Here is a 20886-nt window from a genome sequence, read left to right as displayed (position 1 = left end):
CACTATCACTGCCACTCCCGGTCCGGCACAGCCGTAGACACAGAAGTTCAACAGCCACATCATCTCGCAGCAACGTACGAGATCATATGGGAGCTCTGAACGAGGTGCAGCTAGGTAAGCTCGCCGAGCGGGACCACTAGCTCTGACGAGATGGTTTCGTGCGCTCAGCGCGCGAGGTATAGATATGCGAACTCATACACCGACCACGAGTGCATACTAGATGTCTTAGCATGAAGTAGCCTGGGGATCGCACCACATAGCGTAGTGAACGGCCATGCGATGCTCGACGAGGTCTTCTCGTGACCACTACCAGCTTGCACGAGCCATCCTCTTCCCTGCTTCCAATATCCACTGACTCACCTCGTGCATACTCGTCGCCCCCACACTAGGAAGGGGTCTCACGCAGTGATTTTTATGGTGCTCACTTGTTTCCACTTATTTATGGAGACAGAGATGCCAGTGTATGCGCGAGAGAGTCACAGGCTGGTGGTTCGAGTTCAAGTCCACTTGACCGCCGGTCGCGGGTCTCCCTCTGGCGTTTGGCGCTTAGCGGACTTACTGCGACCGGCTGATGCCGAGTGTCACTGTTTGGCATGATGCATGAGCACCAACGCTGCCTGGCCGCGGCGTCCTTGCGACCTCGTAACACTGTCGGGAAATACCCAGGTATAATTGCGGTCATCATTAAGAAAAGTGTTGAATGGGTGAGTAGTATTGAATATGTACGTCGCAATTTTGACCATTTACGCTCGACTGGCCTCCTGCAAATGACACATCAAGACGACGACCACTGGCATTGCGCCATGCGTTGTTCAGAGCTCCGCATACAACATTTTTCGAGATAACTAAACCCTTAGCAACCAACGACGACAAACCCAAAGAAACTTTGCCCTATATCCCTGGATCCTGCTAGTCATACATCGAAACGATTCTGACCTTCCACGGCTCGCACACGCCCCAAGAGATGAACTGAAACCTCAAGGTCGCATTTCGACCCTATACGGAAGACGATAAGCCATTTTTCAATCCGCGGTCAAGGCTTCCGAGTACTCACCTGGCGGCGCAGCCTAGAGAGACGAGACGAGGATAGACTGCGTGTTCGGCGTGGAGCAAAACCCGTTGCCCATGGGAGTACCGCACAGCGACATCGCGTTACAGTTCCCTTCGCATCCGGTCTTGTCGCAGAAGCCGACGTCCCTCGTGGCGGCTATGCAGTTCGTCCCCGTGGCGTCGAGGCACGTGGCGCCGCCGGTGTAGACGCTACAGGTGCCCCCGCAGATGCCGCCGACGCGCTTAGTGCAGTAGGTGACGCTAGTCGCCTGCGCGGAGCGCTTGGCGAGGGGGTTGGGGCGGTCACCGATGAAGGTGAGCTCGGCGTCGGTCGTGGCGAGCCAGTGGGCGAACTCGGCCTCGCTGATGATGGCGCCGGACGTCTAAGGGTGGTCGTTAGTCACCGAGGGTCACGATGTAGGAGATGCAGGAATCTACCTCGCTGACGGGGCTGGCGAAGGCGGCGGTGGCCAGCGTGACGATGGTGACGAAGATGACGGAGAGCTGCATGTTGTGCGAAGAGTAATAGTGAGGATGTGTTCACTGCCGTTTCACCACAAACCAGCTCACCTTTTATATGTGACTGCAACAGGCGCTACTTCTCGCTCAAACCACGTTGGAGGTCTCGGATTGCCTCAGAAAGCCGAAGATTCCTCGTGTTCGATGTCGATGGCATTCCCGACTTGCATATGGAATACTGTTGGTCACATACTGATACCCTTGCATCGTGCTTAGCGTTCCGCTCTTTCTTTCGGTGTTCGCGGTGTTCTCCGCCGTCCTCTTACTCGGGTGCCTTGAGAAAGGTACCGCTCTACGCTATGCTCGAGGCTCGTGACCAGGGTTCGCGAGGATGAGAACCTACCGATTGACATCCCCAGGACGCCTTGTACATCGGCGAAGGAACATGTCTATTATCCAAGCTCCGTGCTGATCTGGCGCGCGCCCTTATGGAGTTTCAGCCCTATTTCCCGGATAGACTTCGCTGTCTACACGCCAGCCGTGACCACGTACAGCTGTTGATAGCCTCGCTTCGGCTTCTATAGGCCATCCTCGGTGCTCCCATATTGGCAATCATCCATCCTTTCATAGCATGCCAATTATCGATACACGTCAAAGTTACGGACGTCTACATCCGTGTCCCTGAAACGTGCCCACTATATTCCCTAAGACCTACGCTTCTCGCTGAGAGTCTCCCATCGGGCACTTCCTATAGACCTCATGGTACAGCGAGAAGACCATCCTCCGGTGTTCCAGCAGTGTTACCACATCATCCGATGGCGTTTTCGTGTCTATGCGCACCATGTATGGACTCCCTATTTACCTCTCCTCCAAGGCACAGATCTCGAAGAATGTCCAAGGGGTACGCCCCAGGCCTGAAATCGAGAACGACCTCTGCTTTGAAGCTCCATCTGCCCGCTGCGACGGTTGACAACCCCCCAATGGTTTACACTACTATTTGAAGTCCTTGCCTGCCTGGTTTTATATACCAAGTGATCACAGTTAAGTTGATTTAATCTTCGTCGTGACATGCCGCCATCTGGCACGTTGCGTTAAGGTGGTCGAATACAACAGTTGCCTAAAGCGGGTGTACACCGCAAGTACTGTTAGCAAATCAAGCGCTCGTAGGTTTCGCGCTGGGGCGGTTGTCGACGTCGAATGTGTGTCTCTCCTGCTACGCTCCCACTGAGATTCACTAGCATCGTCTCCAAGTACAGACTTGAGGGATGTACGCCAACTTGGACGACGTCGTCAAATCTCCTTTGGCAAACTCTTGCTTTGACCCCTCGGTCTCCTAGCTGGTACCCGGAACGCTCTGCCTGGCTACGTCTCGTGCCAAAGTCTCTTTGGGATGTCTTGCAATGCGAATTATATCCTCTGAATCTCTGCTGCAAGCTTCTACATTGACGTTCGCCTCAGATCTAGGCGGGACTAAGCAACATCAGTACGCTCCTGTAACCTGGCACCCAGTGGCAGCTTCAAACACACGCTGCTTTGTGCTGCGGGGCTCCTGGATGTCTAGCTTCTATCCACGCCGTTACGCGATATGCTTCGCAGGGACATGTCCACACTGAAGCTGAGTGATGTGTACGCTTTGATACCCTCGTAGACTACGCGCTCACGCTTTGTCCGCTTTGGCAGGCGCCGTGCGGCGGATATACCTCTGCAGCTTTGTCTCGCGTACGCCTCCCCCGCCCCTCGAGCACCCGTATGTGAAGTCTATCCAAGCGTGCGTCGTGCTGTGGACCATGCGCACTGTCCACTGCCACACGTTGACCTGGTCCGCCGCATTGCTCTACCCCGTTTTCAAAGAACCCCATTGACACCGTCGGGCTATGCGTTTTGGATGTCTTTCAAGGTCCCCCGCCGCTTTGCCCACCAGCTATGTGCCCCTGATATATATGTGAAATTTCGGGGACTTCTGTTCGCCACAAAATTCCCTCGTCTGCTCTCGAGTCCTCTCCGCTTGTGGCTCCTCGTCCGACAGAGACCCTCGGTCTGCCTCTTTTCTTCAATTATTCATTATGCTAATTCCCTTCACGCCTTATGTATCGGCTCTCAAGTACGAGTCCTATCAAACGGTGAAGAAGTCGGAGCCGATTGTACGGGTGAAGAAGTCTGAACCGTACGAGGCAGTGGTCAAGCACGAGGCAGTGGTTAAGCACGAGCTAGTGGTTAAGCACGAGCCGGTGGCGAAGTCCAAATCGGTGGCCAAGTCCGAACGGGCGGTGAAATACGAGTTGGTGGCGAAGCCCGAGCATTCGTCCTCGCCGCCACCGGGACCCGCCACCAGTCGCTTCCCTATCGCGATCGCGGGCAGGAGCTCGGTCGATATCGGCTCCCTTCTGACGACACCGCCCCAGATCCTGAAAAGGCAGATTCCAGCATACACGCTGAAGTCTATACACGGCTGCGGGTTCCCCGAGATTACGCTCAGGGTTTTTGTACGCTTCCCCGATCACTCCCTGTGGGGAAAGTGGCCTGGAGACATAGTCTGAACGCAGTGCCTTTCTAGTGGCCAGGATACGAGGTTCTGAACTACAAGCAACAGGTCTGCGTGGCGGGCAGGACCGACGGAGACATCGCCCGTGATGTCGCGCAGGTGTTGGTGAACTTCATGAAGGTCAGTGTCGCGGTAGCCGCGTGGTGGAACCAGAACTCACAGATGCATTCAGAGCGCACTTGTCTCACCGTGTAGTGTTGCACAATTCGCGATCACCCCAACCTCGGGGTACATGAACCTGGAACGCCTATGCCTCCGCGCCATCCATCAAGTGAAGGGCGAGGACTTCACGATCGAGCTCGAGATCTCGTAGGGCTCCCGTTTGCGCTAGATCACTTCCATCCCATCCCCGAGTCTCCCTCTGCGCGTCTGCACCTGTGTCTCGTCTACGTTCCTGTCATATCCCGCATCCCGCATCTTGCTCTACGTGTCGCTCTGTTGCTCATCCCGATTTTGCTCGCTTTGTTTCGTCGATGCTCGTTTTCTGCGCTATATTATACATTAATGCTTTATTGTCTTCCCCATCCGTCTCTGTGTGTCAGCCTCTCTCGCTCTCGCGCATGCTCCACAACAGACACCAACGACGGCGACCAAGTGCCCCACCAAATCTGCGCTACGTTCACCGTGGGTCAGGCTAGTGTCAACAGGATCTGTATTCTGTGTCTATGTGAAGCGATCTAGTATACAATGCAGGATGGAAGCAGAATCAGTAGCGTATGCATCGACAGGGTATGTTTCCACCAGGAACAGCAAGCATAATCAGATATATCCGAGAGGAAATGTGTCTGAGACCTGCTCGGTGACGGTGCGAAGCTCACCGCTCGTCATCGCTGTTCCCAAATACGAGCTCCCCATCGTCAAAGTCGTCGTCATCGGAGCCGCCCGCGGTTCCTGCGCTCACGCCACCATAGTGCCGGGGAGACGTGAGGATGGCATGTCTGCGAACAGGAGACGTGTATTAGAAACATAGTCCGTAAGGCGCAGGAGGTGGGAAGGCGCAGCAACCGCACCTTTTCAGGAACTCCTCGAGGCCCTGTTTGGCTTCCCAGTCCACGCGGACCCAGGAGTGTGCGAGATCACCGCCGCGGTAGACGAGAAGGGTCGGGAGGACATCGGTGTCGACCTCGTCGTCTTCCCACTGGTCGGCGTCCCCGCGCTCGTCATCTTCATCTTCATCCTCGTCGTCGGAGTGATCGTCTCGTCGTGCTGGTACGCCTCGTTGTTGGGACATTAGACGCGATGCATTGAGTGAGGAAACGGGACCCGCGCTAGGCCTCGAGCCGGACGAGGCAAAGCCGATCGCACCGGCGCGTGCTCGTAGGAACTTCGTGGAGGGATAGGATCGGGCTAGCCGGGAGAGCGTCTCGTCCACAGCAGCACACCGATCCAACGACTGCAAACGCGGAAAGTGAGCATTGCAAGACGCGGTCCCGCCACAGATGCTAGCACGCACCGGATCATATATGTGCACGACCACCCACACGTCGGGGCCCTCCTCTACCGACTGCACGAAGCTGCGCACCCCGACCTCCCGCAGATGTCCAAACCGGCCTCCGCGCGCGGACTTGGGCACACTGGGGCCCTCGAGCCGCGCGAGCTCCGCGCGCTGCTCCCTGTCCTCCTCCGCCCACGTCTTCCCGCCCAGACTCGCCTTCTCCATCGCGCGGTTGAGATCCTTCACTTCCTCGGCGCGCTTTGCACGCGCGAGCGACTCGGCCTCTGCGCGGTCGCGGATGACGCCCTTCACGCCGGTGCGGCCGGGGCCCATGCCGATGGAGTCTGGCTGCTGCTGCGACGCGATGTGCGCCTCGACCTCCGCGCGGCGCTCTGCATCGGAGTCGTAGTCGAAGTCCTCTCCTTGTTTGGGCCATGGTGCGGGGCCGGGCGAGGGCGATCGCGAGCGGACGGGGGAGTTCGAGCGGGACGCCGGGGCAAAGAGCTTGCCAGAGAGAACCAGGTCTTCGATATCGCCAAACTGTGGAGTATGAGGATCGTTTGGTAATTTCAGGTTCTGCTAAAGGCATACCATGATTGAGTGCGAATGACGGTGCGTTGGAGTCTGAGAGGTCCAACGTCGGGAGGAGGAGGTAGGAGGAGGTGCTAATTAGCTGAGGCTTGGCGGCAACTTGGCGGGCCACCGAGCTTCAATGCGAGCGCTTAGGGCAAGCAGCAGCTAGGTCCCGGGTTCAATTCCCCATTGGCCCCTTCTTAGTAAAGGCCCCCTTTTTGGTGGTGTCATTTCTACTAACAGTTTGTTGAACGACGCCGAGCTCTTAGATCCATGCAATCAAGTATCCGATTCCCTCTTCGCTCAACACTCACAAATTTGGGTCTTTTACAAAGCGACAGCAGCAGACACGCGCCGCGTAGGAATCCATACCTCCAGGTGGCATGTGCACATCACTCAATGATCTTTAATCAACTTAATGTGGCGTCGAGTCAAGTTGGGCCAGTGGACGTGGTAAGTAGCATCTCGGATGGTGCTTACCGGGCAGCTTTCCGATACCAATATTACAGTCTCCAGAGCAAAGTTTAAAGAGGTACAATCCATCTTCAAAGCAAAAATAACGACGATGCCTAGGCGTTGGCAACGACGGTGACCTCGGTCTCTGGAGCCATGTGCAACGCTCGCCTCCGTCGCCCCTTGAACAGCTTGCGCAGTAAAAACAGATGAGGGGAGATATCACTAAAACACTGTTAGTAGCATCGTTACCATCTATGGGCTAGACGATTACTCCGTCACGGTGAGGCAAGTACACGCCCACATGACCGTGTTTTCTCTCCAGATCTAACCCCCATTGCGCTGCACACAGCCTACAGGGCGACCTCCATCAACGCACCCGCCCCTCATCAGCCTGTAACTACACTCGCTCCCTAATGCTCTGTCTTGATCGCCCGTAGCGTCTCTACGCACAGCATCGGGATTACCTATGTTTCACAGAGGAGATCACACATGCGGCATGGGTCCTCCGCCTTGCGGTGATATATAAACCTCGGGCTGCGCCCAGTCCGAGTCCTCATTCTCTCTTCGTCTTCTCTTCCAGTCTTTGTTTCCTTCGAGCTGTGCTCGGACTCGTTCTTCACTTTATTTTCCTCATTTTCAGGCAGCGTTTTCCCTCAGCTTTTCATTCACGATCCTTCATCATGGTCAACTTCTCCACATCCCTCGTCCTTGCTCTCTCTGCGATTGCTGTGAGCGCAGTCCCGCTCGAGAAGCGGATTGCGCAGACGATCTCTGCCTCCACCCAGAAGTGGGTGGCTGCTTGTGTGAGTACCTCCTCTTCCTCCCAGGCCCGCACACGCTGACATTGATTGGCCGCGTTACAGAACGCAGCTGGTGGCGCGGACCAGTGCAGCAACATCTCCGTTACTGCCTTCTCCACCCTGCTCGCCGCCGCCGGACCTTGCGACCAGCAGAACTCTGCGGACGCCATGATCACGCTCGCCAAGACGCTGAACAATGATCCGGACATGATCAAGTTTGCCCAGATCTTTGCCCAGCAGCCGCGCAACACGGTATGTCATACATTTCATCTCGTTGACTACCTCCGCCTCATAACGGTCTGCGATACCATAGCCCACCAGCGAGTCTGTGCAGTACTGCCAGCAGGCGCCGAAGAACGCAGAGCTCAACGGCCTGTTCCAGTGCCAGTTCCAGGGCGCGAAGGCAACCACATTCGTCGGCGGCGTTGCGGTCGGCGCGGCGGGCACCATTCCCTTCGGCCAGACCACCCCTCTCTCGCCCGCTGGCTCGTGCCCCGCGAACCCGACCGGCCCCATCCCCGATGGGCAGCAGCTCAGCGACATTACCCAGGACCCCGGTCTCGCGAACGTCAAGGGCGGATCCAGCGCCGCCGCGCCTCCTGCTGCGTCTTCTGTTGCCGCCGCGCCCCCCGCTGCCTCGTCCGCCGCGCCTCCTGCCGCCACGACTGCGGTGGCATCATCGGCTGCGGCTGCGCCCCCTGCGTCTACCTGCGCTGTCAAGAAACGGCGCGGCGCGATGAAGAAGCGCATTGCGCAGGACACCGTCGCGTCCGCGACTCCCTGGGAGGATGCTTGCGTACGTACCATCAGTGACTTCTCCTTGGAACGCATGTGCTCATCGCTCGATCCTGATGCAGACCAAGGCCGGTGGCGCTGACAAGTGCAACCCGATCGCGGTGACCGCGTTCAGCACGCTCCTCGCGGCGGCAGACCCTTGCGCCCAGCAGGACTCCGCGGACGCAATGGTCGACCTCGCGAAGCAGCTCAACAACGATGCGGACATGATCAGGCTCGCACAGATCTTTGCTCAGCAGCCCCGCAACACGGTACGTACCCGTCTTCCCTTCTTCTTCCGACACAATCTGTCGTCGTTGATTTTGATTCCGAATCCGAATGCTGATGCCCTGCTCCGCATATAGCCCACATCGCAAGCCGTCGTGTACTGCCAGAAGGCGCCGAAGAACGCCGAGCTGCAGGGCCTCTTCCAGTGCCAGTTCCAGGGCGCGTCGCAGGCCACCTTCGTCGGCGGTCTCGCGGTCGGTGCCCCGGGCACGATCCCCTTCGGCCTCACCGCGCCCGTCAGCCCCGCGGGCTCGTGCCCCGCGAACCCCGCCGGCCCGATCCCCGATGGCCAGCAGCTCGTCGACATCACGCAGCAGCCCAAGGCGACCGGCGGTGCCGCCGCTGCGGGTGGCGACAACTCTGCGACTGGGGGCGCCGTGGACTGCGCGGAGGACTGAGCGCGTGTGGCGGATCTTGCGGGTGGGTGATGGACGACGGCCGCGTCGGCTCGCTGCTGATGCGGTTCGTGTGGACGGGGAGTCCCGGCGGGGGAGGATATTTATTACTTATGATTAAGCTGTTGCCTGTGGGGTTGATGCCTGGTGTTGACGAGTTGGATACGGGATTGGTTGTTACGTGACGAACCTCCGAGATGCATGTCCCCTTCGGGGACGACGATGTAGCATACTGTACCTCCAGGACCAAAGCGGCGGGTCACAGGTCACAGCGACCTCCGCCGCGCCGCTTTAGGGGGTGTGTCCCGCGTCACAGTCGCCCCCGCCGCTTCAGCGGCGGCGAGCCGACGCCGGTCACTCTCCAAAAAGGCGTTTTTGGCGGCCCTGCGGGGCCCCGCGCCGCTTTGCCTACCGGGCGGTCACAGGCACCGCCGGTCGCGCCGCTTTGGACGGTCGTGTCCGGCCGGTCACACCCCAAACCCCCCGCCGCTTTGGTCCTGGAGGTACAGTACTTACTACGATGTCATGTAGTGTCGGCTTCATCATAATGACATGCACTTTGTCATTCTCTTTGGTCGCTATTTCCATCGGTGGCAATTTTCTCACATGCAAGTATCTTACTTCACCAAACACCACACTTGCTGCTGGACTTCATCTACTATTTTGCTATCGACGCCTGCTTTTGCTCTACTTCTATATTTATAATCATTGTCACCTCTGATATTGTATTGCTCTTCTTCGCAAGTTCCTCATAAGTCTATCCAACATAAGTCTATCCAACGGAGGGCATGCTCGCGGGGAGACAAAACAAAGTTGCACAAGTGCATTAAATTCAAAACCCGCAATTTTACGGCGGTACTACTAGGGACCACGCTATGTTGTGGGACTGGGAGCGCGTGGGTCCCCAGGAGGCATGGATGACCATTGTGGAGGCATCCATGTGGATGAGCCGGAGGAGTCGATGTACGTTTCGGAGGCATCGGCCTACAGAAAAAACGACGCCCTGATCAGCATCCACTCTTCGCCCTCGTTCTTCACTTGATGGATGGCGCAGAGGCATAGGCGCTCCAAGTTCATGTACCCCGAGGTTGGGGTGATCGCGAATTGTGCAGCACTACACGGTGAGACAAGTGCGCTCTGAATGCATCTGTGAGCTCTGGTTCCACCACGCTACCGCGACACTGACCTTCATGAATTCCACCAACACCTGTGCGACATCACGCGCAATGTCTCCGTCGGTCCTGCCCGCCACGCAGACCTGTTGCTTGTAGTTCAGAACCTCGTATCCTGGCCACTAGAAAGGCACTGCGTCAGAACCATCTTTCCCTGCCACGTTCGCCACAGGGCGCGATCAGGGGAGCGTACATAAACCCTGAGCGTAATCACGGAGAACCCGCAGCCGTGTATAGACTTCAGCGTGTATGCTGGGATCTGCTTCTTCAGGATATGGGGCGGCGTCGTCAGAAGGGAGCTGATATCGACCAAGCTCCTGCCCGCGATCGCGATAGGGAAACGGTTGGTAAGGGGTCCCGATGGTGGCGAGGACGTGTGTTCGAGTTTTTCCACCGACTCGTACTTCGGCGCCGGTTCGGACTTGACCACCGATTTGCACTTCGCCACCGGCTCGTGCTTGACCGCTGCTTCGTACGGTTCAGACTTCTTCACCCGTACAATCGGCTCCGACTTCTTCACCGTTTGCCTGAAGCTTGAGTGCCTCAGCACCACGCGCCCCGGAAGGTTGTAGCTGTCTGTGCGCAGGCGTGGACGGCGGCGGCGGTTGTGTGAACAGCGCGCTGGGGATTGGTCCCGCCACACGTGGGGGTGGGCTGTGATGCACCACAATCAGTGTGATTGTGATTGGTACTGTGTGCGCGGGGAAGTCAGTGCGCTGCTCGAGGGAGACGGGGAGGGCGGGGGCGGCGCGCGACGTACGTTAACGTTGTCTCTGGAGAGATAGCAATGCTTTGAGAGGTTTGTCTGTCATACGAGTCTGCGCTCCTGCGCGCGCCCGGCGGACGGCCTTTGTTCGTGCTCATTGTCGTCGTTGGCGTCGAGCTGGGTGATGTCGAGGGGAGAAGTTGAGGTTGAGACGGTTGTGAGTGGGGTGTGGAGGGTGGATGTGCTGATGAGTTCTCTCGCTCGCGAGGTTGCTTTATATATGCTTCTGGGGACGCGCCGCTTGGTCCTGGCCAGGGGGCGTGCTATGGACCACGGAGCTTCGCATGGACATGCCCACCTTGGCTGGCGTCGCATCGTCCTGACGTCACCGTGCGCGTGCGCCGGGACGCTGCACACTGAAGGACCAAGGTCGCCGCGCTCCGCTATCGCATTGACCGCGAATGCTTAGGTGCGCGTGGTGGTACCCTCCTGGTATCCTCGTAATCCACGGCCGCTTCGGCAGTATTCTCCTATACAGTGTGAACGCCTCCGAGTCGTCAGCGGAACAGGCTTGGCTATGTATCCTCCGTTCACATACCTCAAACTCGATATCTCCATCTTGGCCAATCTCTAGTACTGAGTACTGGTGCAATGACCCGAAAACAAGACGACTGAGAAAATACGCATCGACCCGCGCGGATGAAGGCCAACGCTGTTTGATCGTGCGGCTCAAAGGCTGACGGAAATCTAGATTGCCGTGAGGATATAGTGGGAGGCTGTGCTGCCCCTTGGTACAGGGAGTCTGGCGCCTGTTCGCTCTCTTCCGATCCATGTTCATCCCTCTCCGAAGTGCCTTCATTGCCTAAACACCACGAAAGCTGAGATTCATTTCATGAAACTCTTTAAAAACATATGTCAAGGTATGTGGAAACTCACCCACAATACACGCAATCCACTGATTTGCGAGGTCGGTGCAGTGTGCCGTCGTAAACGAGTCGAATGCGGTTGCTAAACACCCATACGGGTGCATTCGAATGGCATCATGATCCCACGACGGTGCGGTACGCGATCCTGTCACACGTCTGGGACGTGAAAGGGGAGCAGTCGCTCAAGGACGTCCTGCGGATCCTCAAGCAACTGCAGCGGTCTCCCCAGAACGCCGACACAAATCCCGTACCGTTGCTCTCTCTCGTTTCCGCGAAGATCCGCGACTGCTGCGTCTATGCCCGTCAGAACGGGTACGATCTGCTCTGGATCGACTCCTGTTGCATCGACAAATCGAGTAGCGCCGAGCTCTCCGAGGCGATCAACTCCATGTACCAGTGGTACGAGCAATCGACGGTCTGCTACGCATTCCTCTACGACGTGCCCAGTGACGAGGACCCTCGCGCCCCTGGCTCACAATTCCGGAGAAGCAGGTGGTTCACGCGCGGCTGGACGCTCCAAGAGCTCGTCGCGCCTCTTCGTGTCGTCTTCCTCTCGCGCGAGTGGCGCCCACTCGGGACACTGAGCAGCCTCGCGACCGTAATCGAGGAGGTGACGGGCATCGACCGCGGGGTCCTTTTGCACCAGACGCCCCTGCGCACGATCAGCGTCGCGCGCCGCATGTCATGGGCCGCGACGCGCGTCACCACGCGTGTGGAGGACGAAGCGTACTCGCTCATGGGCCTTTTCGGTGTCATGATGCCCACGATCTACGGCGAGGGGCGCTATGCGTTCGCGAGGTTGCAAGAGGAGATCTTGAAGCAGGCACCGGACCAGACGATCTTCGCGTGGGGGCCAGCGCTGCGTCCTACCGCGCACCCATCCCGAATCAAACCTGCGCGCGAGTTCTTCACGCTCGACAACGTACTGCCGCGAGAGCGGAACCTGTTCGCGTCTTCACCGCACGACTTTGCTGCCTCTGCTGATGTCGAGCCCGAATCGCACCTGTCACTGGCCGAAAGGCTTGGAGGGCTCTCTGTTCCGTTCCCGGAGTATACGTCCACAGGATATGGCATCCGGACCCGACTTCCCCTCCTACCTCCTCTTGAAGATGCTGAAAACTCCATCCATATCGGCGTCCTCTCTTGCGTAGGCGGCGATGGGAATCTCGTCGGCCTCTTCTTCCATGCGAACCGGACCTGGATGTCTAACGGCTACTACATCGGTATAACCTTAGACGACGCTCCCGACACGGTCTATCGTACTGTGCCCCTGACGGACGAAGTTCGCTCTCAGTGGGGTCCCCCCGAAGTGGCCGAGGTATACTTGCCAACTCGTGTTATGACAAGCAGCCCGTGGACTCAGGCGCCGTCCTCTAACACTTCGAACAATCCATTCTCGACTTACAACATTATCCTGCCTGACTGGCGTAAGCGCGAGCTCGAGGACGGGGGATTCACAGTGCAATGCGTCGTCGAACCCTCACAGACCCCGGCAGAGACGCCGCCTATACACAGGTTTTTATTGACCAAAGGCGATTCCTCCACAATCTGCATCGAGTTTGACAGCTGCACATGCACCTCCGATCCAGGGGAGAACCCGCACGGGAGGATGCGAGCCGTTGTGGAGTTTCGCCCTGGGGACAACTCGCACTCTTCTCAGACTTCCACTCCCCAATCCGGTCCGACTGATAGAGCCGACTCGGTGCAGGATGTGGTGGGAGGAGGGCATTTGTCCCGTAGAACGGCTGTTCACGACATCGACCATCCTGATCACGTCAACAGTCACACTTGGCTCCTCGACGACGAGTCGTGCACGGCAGCGTCCAAGGACTTCTTCCACTATGTTGAAGGAGCGCAGCGCCCCGTCGAGGCCGTCCGGCTCACGCTCAGTCCCTCCCCAGAGGCCTAGTGATGTGCCGGGCCCGGCCTCAGGCCGTCAAGCCCTTTGAGCCGGGCCCCAAGTGGGCCGAGCCGAGCCGGGCTTGCTAGAGGGCTCTTGGGGCTTGTGGGCCCGGCTTGAGTTTTCGTGAGCCCGAGCCGGGCCCCCAGGCCGTCAACGACGACGGCTTGGTAGGTGCTCTGTAAGCGCCCGACCATCGTCAGTAAATTGTACTTGCGAGATTTTTTCGAGCTCTGAAACTCACTTATAACGCGTTTTTTCAGACTCCCCCCTGGTGGCTCGCAGGCCGGGGCTCAGGCCGAGCCGGGCCCGAGGCGAGCCTGAGCCGCCAATGAGGGCCCGGCTTGAGTATTTCTCGAGCCCGAGCCCTCCAAGCCGGGCCCAAGCCGGGGCTTTCAGGCCGAGCCGGGCCCTGCACATCAGGGCCAGAGCAGTGGGCGGAGAGCGCGCCGCGCACCTGGGACAACGTCTATACCCTGGACATCGACGTGTTTGATCCGAACGACGAGGACGAAGCGCAGGCGTACCTGTTACCGGAGTCTGGTACTACTAGGCCAGGGGGAAGCATGTTGCTGACGGACAAGGGTTGGGACGTTCACTCGAACCTGTGGGGGTATGACCCTGCGAAGGGGAAATTCGTCATGGCTCGGCGAGCCCGCCTGAGAGGAGTTGCTGGCTTAGGTACTGGAGCACGATAGCTCATTGACGCAGTGCTCATAGTCATCTAGTGGAGAGGCGAAGGTTAGTTGTATACTTCGGGCACTGGAGTAGCACAATCTCATGATATTCATACCACAACGCCAGAACCCATGAAAATCATTACATCGGCAACTACTCCCGGTCCTTGTCGATTAGTGGTTAGATCATCACGTTGTGGAAGAAGACGGAAGCTCGAATCCTCCCTGGGACAGTTCTTTTATTGCTTGATGTTGCGCTGGAAGAAGGGGTTGAGACGAGAGAGGAGGATGAGGGAGGACGAAAAGCAGAGGGAGGGAGACTCGGAGGGAGGACCAGGAGGCAAGGGGGAATAGGCGCCGGCGGGATTCGCATGTTAAGAGTCTCAGTGCGGCCATTTGGCTGGACATCTATCATAGTATCTAAGAGCGCATTATTCATTGTCATTTTCATTGGATCGCATTCGGTCTAGCTACGTCTTTAGCCTCTCGCGGATTCTCAGCTCCTCGCACTCTCGGAAGCTGTCTCGGACTCGGACTTCCCCGCCGCGTCTCGTCCGATACTTTCGACAAAACATCCTACTACTTAAGCTGCGGGGATCCATAGAACGCAGAAGGAAATTTAAATGTGGGAGGTCTCCAGTCGTGATTGAGATGCAGTTAATTATCGAGTGCGGTACATGTAGTATGGATATAGCAGTGAAGCACCATCGCGCGAACCCTCGAAGCCCATACGAAAGAAAGGCCTACGTCGCAACCCGGACATGTCATGGCCGCGCATGTGCCCCCGACCCGCTCTGCACCGCCGTCCCAGCCGACGCAGGGGCGAGCGCAGCAGGCGCGCTCGCATACGCCTGCAGCTGGGCCGGCCGGTCCCCCGCGGACGCCTGGTACCCTGCTTGACTCGAAAGCAGCGCGCGGTACGACGTCGCCGAGGCGTGCGAGGACCAGAATGAGTCGTACGTGAGCCCCGCGCCGCCACCGGGGCTGGCAGTGACGGGCGCGGCGCCAGATGGGGGCGCGGCGGCGGGCGTGGCCTGTGGAGGAGGGAGGGGTATAGGCATGGCGGAGGTGGTCATCATGGACCGGAGCGCGGCGAGCTGCGAGTCGATGTGCTCCGTCGGCTCCATCGGGTCGAAGGGTTCGCGGAACGGGGACGCGGTGGGCGGTTGGGGGGCCAGGTGTGCGGGGAAGGGGGTGGAGGGGGTCGTGTGAGGGGGGTGGCTCGGCTTAGCGTGAAGGCTTGGAGCGGAGTCGATGATCACTGTTGCTGTTGAGTCTGAGCGGGAAACGGGGTAGCGGGTGACGGTGTGGCCGAGGCCCATGTGGGGGGCGTGCGGGGTCGCGGTACGCCCGCCGCCGAGGATGGGCGTGGACGGGAAGGAGGGGTTCACGGGAGTTTCAATGCTCGAGCTGGATGCTATGAAATCCCAGTTATAAACGATCACAGTTATACGGGGTAAGGTTGCCTTACATGTGCTCGCTAGGCTTGCGTTGGGCCGTAGACCCGTGCCAGTGCCGGAGACGAAATGTGCGCTTCCTTGTGAAGCTAGTGCGTCCAGATTATGCGCATCTGTCGACGACGCGAGATGGTGAACGGAGCTACTTGCTGCTGCGGCAGTAGAAGACAAAGTCCGCCCATTGCGGCGGCCCCCGGGAGAGATGACGGGATACGGCCGCGTCAGGTGCGTATGTCGGAAGTAGAGGTTCTCAACCTCGCTCAGTGATTGTCTTTGCTGAGATATGCGTGAGAACGTCGTGCGGTACTTGAGCTCAAAACGCGTACATACCCATCCATGCTCGACTTTCAGTCTCGCGTATTGCAGGCGCAGACGGAGTTGGCCGGAGAGCTATCGGATGTTCCCCCCTTTAGATGAATTCGAGTGCGTAATGACGCGACGTACATAGTTTGCCTTTGCCTTATCCAGCCCACCCTTCATCCTGTCTCCTTTTGCTTGCGACGCGTCGGGTGCCTCTCCCTCGACCTTGCGCCTCTTCGAGTCGGGGGGAAGTAGGAGGCCGTACTGGGGCTGCTCGGACATACGTGCAGAATACGAGAGTTGTTTTGGGCGCGAGACGAGGGAGTATCACACGATCGAGGAGGGCGGGGGGAGGCGGAGGGAGGACGGGGAGAGAGGAGCGCTGCATCGCGGTAACCGTCGCGAAAACATGGGCGTGTTTAGTCACGTGGAATGCCGTCCGGCCCAGGCCCTAACCCGAGCCTCTGGTGCGACGCTCAATATGGTAATGATGAATGGCGCCGTCGTACGAACCTTTCTCCCTTTCTTTCCGCTGGCTCACACAAAGCTACACAAAGTAGCCTAGAGCGGGTAACAGAAGGCCTTTTAATATCATGATATTATAAGGGAGCTGCAATGACTTCTTTCCACCGTTGGCCCAACGTTGACCACTGAGTACTGATCACGAAGGAGTAGAAAACGTCGCTGGCAGTGGACTCAAATGAACATCAACACCGCGGTGATACTTCCGCTTATATGGTGCTGGAGACAGACCCTTTACAAAGAGCAATAATCTGGCTTAAAAATACTCTAGTAGATGCTCCCGGGGATGAAATAAATCATCACTTAGGGCCAAGAATTGCTTGACCTTAATGTAATCCTGATCTCAGTCCACCCCAGCCACATCGTCTGACGCTAACCTGTCCTATTGAAATTCTCCTCGTTGATTCACATTGGAGTGCCAGACAAGTAGGCCTATATGGCGATATGGCCGAGCGGTCTAAGGCGCCAGACTAAGGTGGTTCTCTCATCCTGCAGGATTTGATCATACGCTCGCATATCTGGTCCGAAAGGGCGTGGGTTCGAATCCCACTGTCGTCACTACCTTTTGGTTCCAGCTCCTTCGGTGCGCACATTTTAAATGCATGACTTTAATGTTTAGCCGGTAAACTGTCCTCCGGAGTCGTAATCGCCGGAGACATGGGATGCGGCTCACTCAGTAGCATGAGCAAACAGATGAGCGGTGATTTTGAAAGGTCCATTATGCATCAATTGCCGAAGAATGTAGGCGTATATGCTGCTCCATCGCGCGGCATGGCGGTATCATAAGCCACCGGAGATACGCTGGCGTTCAGTAGACATGTGGCAGGCCTTACCAAAAATAGGCTAAGCAGATTCCAGCTTTCAGAAAGGTCTCCTTTACAAGTCTTTGTTAGTATATCGGTTAGTACACGCGCCTGTCACTTTCCTGTGCGCGCGAAAGCGGGGTTCGATTCCCCGACAGAGAGTTACTTTTTCTCCGTTTCGCCAACCTACTCCCGGACCCGCGCTCGTCTGGCGTTACACTACTCTCACACTTCCCCTCACTCTACCCAACGCCGTCGTTGCCGAGGACGTCGTCTGGCTTTCTCGTGAACGCGATGCTTCGCACTGCGTCTGCACGCGCACTTCCCCGTCACCCACTATCGTCAGGATTCGCTGTTCGCCGTGCTGCGTCGTCCGCGGCTCAACAACCTGCACCTTCCTACGCTCCTACAGCGGCCTATGCCTCACTCTTCGTGGTATCAACGGGTCTCTTTGCGGTCTACTACCTCGACTGCCGCGCGTCCTTGCACAAATACATCGTGACCCCGGTGCTACGCTACACGCTCGATCCTGAGGCAGGCCACCGGCTTGCGGTCAGGGTGCTTGGGTCCGGCCTTGCTCCCCGCGACTCCTTTCCGGATGACGAGGTTTTGAAATCCGAGGTACGTACTCTCTTCAGGCCCTTGTGGAAACACAATGCAGACGAGGAGGGCATTTCAGCTCTGGGGTGAGGAGCTCTCCAGCCCGGTCGGCCTGGCAGCCGGATTTGACAAGAACGGCGAAGCTATCGACGGTACGCGTGTTTCCACCTGTCTTTACGCGCGTTTGTGACCTTGGTTTCAGGCCTGTTCAACCTGGGCTTCTCCTGGGTGGAGATTGGTAGCGTTACGCCAAAGCCTCAGCCGGGCAACCCCAAGCCCCGCGTGTTTCACCTGCCAAACGACGACGCGCTTATCAACCGGTATGGGTTCCCGTCGGACGGACATGCTGCCCTGCTCGGTCGCCTTCGTGCACGGCTCCCGTCGCTCCTTCCTTATTCCTCGGCGGCGGAAGCGGACGACCCTCTCCATGGCGCGCAACACGCGTCACTATATCCGGGCAAGTTGCTCGCTGTGAACCTGGGCAAGAACAAGTCTTCCCCTCCGGACTCCATTGCGGACTTCGTCACTGGGGTGCGCACTTTTGGCCCGTACGCCGACGCGCTGGTCGTGAACGTGTCGAGTCCGAACACCCCTGGGCTCCGGTATGTTTCTCGCCGACCTTCAATACGAAATGCTCCTCACGCGTAGTACAGAGGCATGCAGAGTCGCTCTCTGCTGCAAGAACTGCTTGCTGGGGTTACAGCTGCACGAGACGAAGTCACTACCGCCTCAGCACACAGCCGTCGACCAAAGATCCTCCTCAAAATCGCCCCCGACTTGACCGAAACCGAGGTCGCGGACATAGCCGCTGCAGTACTCGCGACTTCTGGCGTGGACGGCGTGATTGTGAGCAACACGACCGTGCGGCGCCCCACGGGCGTGTCAGATCGTACGTGCGCCGACCACCGTTCAGGCAACCCGCGCTGACAAGCCTTGCAGCGAACAAGTTCGAGCAGGGCGGGCTCTCCGGGCCCCCGCTGAAGCCATACGCGCTCGCCACCCTGCGCACCCTGCGCGCCCTCCTCCCGGCCTCCGTCCCGCTCATCGGCTGCGGCGGAATCGCCTCTGGGGCCGATGCGCTCGAGTACGCGCGCGCAGGCGCGTCCGCGGTCCAGCTGTACACGTCGTTCGGGTATGGCGGCCCGGGGGTCTGCCGGCAGGTCAAGGACGAGCTCACGGCGCTCCTGCGGCAGCAGGGCACGACGTGGGCGCAGGTCGTGCGCGAGTCGGTCGCGCAGCGCAGCTTGAAGGACGCGCCGAAGGAGAAGGGGGTGGAGGTGCCGCGCGAGCCGAGCGTAAGGCTGCTGGTGGAGGAGGCGGAGGAGCTGAAGCGGCTGCTGGATGAGCTGGGGACGCGGATTGAGAAGGGGGCGGAGGGCGTGAGTATCGCGGGGGATGCGCAGTACGTCGCTGTAACTCCCAGTCCGACTGATTCATGACAGCCGGAATGAATCGAGTTATTCGTGTGGAGTACGCGAGCTGGCATAAGCGTGCACCCCACATTTCTGGAGGTAACAAGGGCGCGTCCTCGCTAACTTATCATAGCTCGGGTATGCGTCCGCAAACGCCTATACGCATCTTTTCCAGAAAGCGGGCGCACTCGAAAGGGCTGCGCTTGAGGTACGCAGCGTTGAGCGTATTGCCTATACCAGATTTTGTCGTGCTTGTACTCATCGCAAATATTACACACAGAATACCCCGTTTATGCCAAACCGATGATCTATAGCCCCAGAACCGCCCGAGAGAATGTCCAAGAGAACCGTCATGCTGCCCATGGATCTCCCAATGCAAGCCGAACGTATACACCTACCCGGAAAACTGTGAGTGACCGCTTGTCCCGAAATTGAGGCAGAAGAATGGCGGCATACTGCGTACCCCTTGTCTCGTGTCAGTCGAGAAGAGCGAACGTGCTGAAGGGGCCACCGCCGATATTGAAACACGTGTTCGCCGTCGGGAGCGAGAGGAGACTGGCGCATTGCGATGTGCCTACCCCGGGAGTGAACGGGAGGGGGACTTGGTTCGTGACGACGTCCGCAGCGGAGACGAATGTGAAACCCGCCAGGAAACATGTGTCCGTGAGCTGGCCCGACATGTCGACGACTGTGCAGGTTTGGCAGTTCGTCCCGGGGCAGAGGAGTAGTATGGGGTCGAGCGCGTCGGCGTGCAAGGTCGTGTTGTGGCGCAAGCTGCCTTGTTGGAGGAAAGTGGGCGCGGCGCTGGGAGAACCGAGTTCGACGATGGGGAGGGAGGCCGCGATCGCTGCCAGGTCGGGGGTGACGGGGGTGGCGGTGACAGGACGGCCGAGGAGGGTCAGGGCGAGGGCGGAGAGGGAGTAGCGCATCGTGGCTATCCCGGGTAGTTCGAGGTATGCAGCGGGGTCTTTTGGAGGCGACTCCGTTCTGATCACTTACCGTGATCACAGATACTTGGAACATATGCCGCACCATTCACCCCGGACAACACGAAGCTTACGAACATACACGTACTGCTCCTGCGGCGGTGAGGGCCCAGTCTCCACGGTCATGATCCCGAGATGTCAAAAGTCGGAGTTGCACCAACAATGGCTCTGCCGTTGCACATGGCAAGGGGCGCTCCAAAGAAATGAAAGGTACAAGAAGCACGATCGGCGGCGGCTCTCCTGCGCGTACGGGTGTAGTAAAAATGGTCCGCTGTTCTCGGCGTAGTGGGAATAGCGAAATCGACGCCTGATTGGCACGATGCGCCCGCTCCTGACAGCGTCCGATGGGAGCTTCAGGTAGGATAACTGTTCATAACTCACGACAAGCGTGAGGTTGCACTACTTCGGCAAGCCCGGGTCCTTAAGAATATATTACGCACTTAGTGTCTCTTACGTTTTCCCTCTCGGGCCGCGTCTATGTCGGAACTTAACCAACAGGAATCACCGAAGCGCGCCTGTGTTACAAAAATTACGTTGAAGAGGCTAGTTGCCAGCGTCTTATACGCTCTACTCGCCCAATGTCCACATAATGACCCATAGTAGTAGTAGAACCGTTCATAAAGCCCAAGAGAATCCTCGCGTCCTCCACTTGA

At 58.1% G+C, this 20886-nt stretch overlaps 9 protein-coding genes and 2 non-coding genes across 11 annotated transcripts; 6 read left to right on the top strand and 5 right to left on the bottom strand.

The window, feature by feature from the left end:
• Positions 1-1067: 1067 nt before the first annotated feature.
• TRAVEDRAFT_47960 (uncharacterized protein) lies at positions 1068-1560 on the bottom strand (the record flags this gene model as incomplete). Its single annotated transcript, XM_008040213.1, has 2 exons — positions 1068-1433; positions 1489-1560. The coding sequence occupies 2 exons, from the start codon at positions 1558-1560 to the stop codon at positions 1068-1070; spliced, it is 438 nt and encodes a 145-aa protein (XP_008038404.1).
• A 2012-nt stretch (positions 1561-3572) lies between these two features.
• Positions 3573-4364, top strand: TRAVEDRAFT_47959 (uncharacterized protein; the record flags this gene model as incomplete). The annotated part of the gene is made up of 3 exons (XM_008040212.1): positions 3573-3992; positions 4064-4171; positions 4224-4364. The coding sequence occupies 3 exons, from the start codon at positions 3573-3575 to the stop codon at positions 4362-4364; spliced, it is 669 nt and encodes a 222-aa protein (XP_008038403.1).
• Positions 4365-4865: 501 nt separating this feature from the next.
• On the bottom strand, positions 4866-6080 carry TRAVEDRAFT_20712 (uncharacterized protein; the record flags this gene model as incomplete). The annotated part of the gene is made up of 4 exons (XM_008039933.1): positions 4866-4989; positions 5062-5444; positions 5505-6026; positions 6078-6080. 4 exons carry the CDS (start codon positions 6078-6080, stop codon positions 4866-4868), a joined length of 1032 nt encoding a protein of 343 aa, XP_008038124.1.
• Positions 6081-6891: 811 nt separating this feature from the next.
• TRAVEDRAFT_149253 (uncharacterized protein) lies at positions 6892-9000 on the top strand. The gene is made up of 5 exons (XM_008040747.1): positions 6892-7318; positions 7379-7567; positions 7629-8111; positions 8173-8361; positions 8455-9000. The coding sequence occupies exons 1-5, from the start codon at positions 7196-7198 to the stop codon at positions 8773-8775; spliced, it is 1305 nt and encodes a 434-aa protein (XP_008038938.1). The 5' UTR covers positions 6892-7195; the 3' UTR covers positions 8776-9000.
• A 756-nt stretch (positions 9001-9756) lies between these two features.
• Positions 9757-11268, bottom strand: TRAVEDRAFT_47956 (uncharacterized protein; the record flags this gene model as incomplete). Its single annotated transcript, XM_008040211.1, has 4 exons — positions 9757-9909; positions 9959-10066; positions 10138-10471; positions 11249-11268. 4 exons carry the CDS (start codon positions 11266-11268, stop codon positions 9757-9759), a joined length of 615 nt encoding a protein of 204 aa, XP_008038402.1.
• Positions 11269-11649: 381 nt separating this feature from the next.
• On the top strand, positions 11650-12426 carry TRAVEDRAFT_80421 (HET-domain-containing protein; the record flags this gene model as incomplete). Its single annotated transcript, XM_008040746.1, has 2 exons — positions 11650-11739; positions 11785-12426. Coding segments are annotated over 2 exons (732 nt in total), but the record flags the coding sequence as incomplete, so codon positions are not given.
• A 2914-nt stretch (positions 12427-15340) lies between these two features.
• TRAVEDRAFT_29278 (uncharacterized protein) lies at positions 15341-16253 on the bottom strand (the record flags this gene model as incomplete). Its single annotated transcript, XM_008040030.1, has 4 exons — positions 16055-16253; positions 15941-16000; positions 15625-15886; positions 15341-15570 (listed from the first exon to the last, which is right to left on the bottom strand). Coding segments are annotated over exons 1-4 (517 nt in total), but the record flags the coding sequence as incomplete, so codon positions are not given.
• A 617-nt stretch (positions 16254-16870) lies between these two features.
• On the top strand, positions 16871-16990 carry TRAVEDRAFT_t95. The gene has a single exon. It is a non-coding gene; the product is annotated as a tRNA-Leu (tRNA).
• Positions 16991-17315: 325 nt separating this feature from the next.
• On the top strand, positions 17316-17397 carry TRAVEDRAFT_t96. The gene has a single exon. It is a non-coding gene; the product is annotated as a tRNA-Asp (tRNA).
• An 88-nt stretch (positions 17398-17485) lies between these two features.
• On the top strand, positions 17486-19601 carry TRAVEDRAFT_58917 (dihydroorotate dehydrogenase). Its single transcript, XM_008040745.1, has 5 exons — positions 17486-17856; positions 17915-17987; positions 18038-18437; positions 18489-18724; positions 18775-19601. The coding sequence occupies exons 1-5, from the start codon at positions 17530-17532 to the stop codon at positions 19272-19274; spliced, it is 1536 nt and encodes a 511-aa protein (XP_008038936.1). The 5' UTR covers positions 17486-17529; the 3' UTR covers positions 19275-19601.
• A 122-nt stretch (positions 19602-19723) lies between these two features.
• Positions 19724-20176, bottom strand: TRAVEDRAFT_47952 (uncharacterized protein; the record flags this gene model as incomplete). The annotated part of the gene is made up of 1 exon (XM_008040210.1): positions 19724-20176. One exon carries the CDS (start codon positions 20174-20176, stop codon positions 19724-19726), a length of 453 nt encoding a protein of 150 aa, XP_008038401.1.
• Between the last annotated feature and the right edge of the window lie 710 nt (positions 20177-20886).

This window comes from Trametes versicolor (assembly GCF_000271585.1).
Source record: "Trametes versicolor FP-101664 SS1 unplaced genomic scaffold TRAVEscaffold_6, whole genome shotgun sequence".
Taxonomy (NCBI): Eukaryota; Fungi; Basidiomycota; class Agaricomycetes; order Polyporales; family Polyporaceae; genus Trametes; species Trametes versicolor.
The sequence above is the reverse complement of the archived record's forward strand: the minus strand, read 5'-3'. Positions and strand labels throughout refer to the sequence as shown.

Bases quoted from the DNA above. Each gene is read 5' to 3' on its own strand.
- TRAVEDRAFT_58917 (XM_008040745.1), top strand. From the start codon at position 17,530: ATGCTTCGCACTGCGTCTGCACGCGCACTTCCCCGTCACCCACTATCG. The intron at 17,988-18,037 runs GTACGCGTGTTT...CCTTGGTTTCAG, and splicing joins GAACGGCGAAGCTATCGACG to GCCTGTTCAACCTGGGCTTC. The intron at 18,438-18,488 runs GTATGTTTCTCG...CGCGTAGTACAG, and splicing joins CCGAACACCCCTGGGCTCCG to AGGCATGCAGAGTCGCTCTC.
- TRAVEDRAFT_149253 (XM_008040747.1), top strand. From the start codon at position 7,196: ATGGTCAACTTCTCCACATCCCTCGTCCTTGCTCTCTCTGCGATTGCT. The intron at 7,568-7,628 runs GTATGTCATACA...GCGATACCATAG, and splicing joins CCCAGCAGCCGCGCAACACG to CCCACCAGCGAGTCTGTGCA. The intron at 8,362-8,454 runs GTACGTACCCGT...CTCCGCATATAG, and splicing joins CTCAGCAGCCCCGCAACACG to CCCACATCGCAAGCCGTCGT.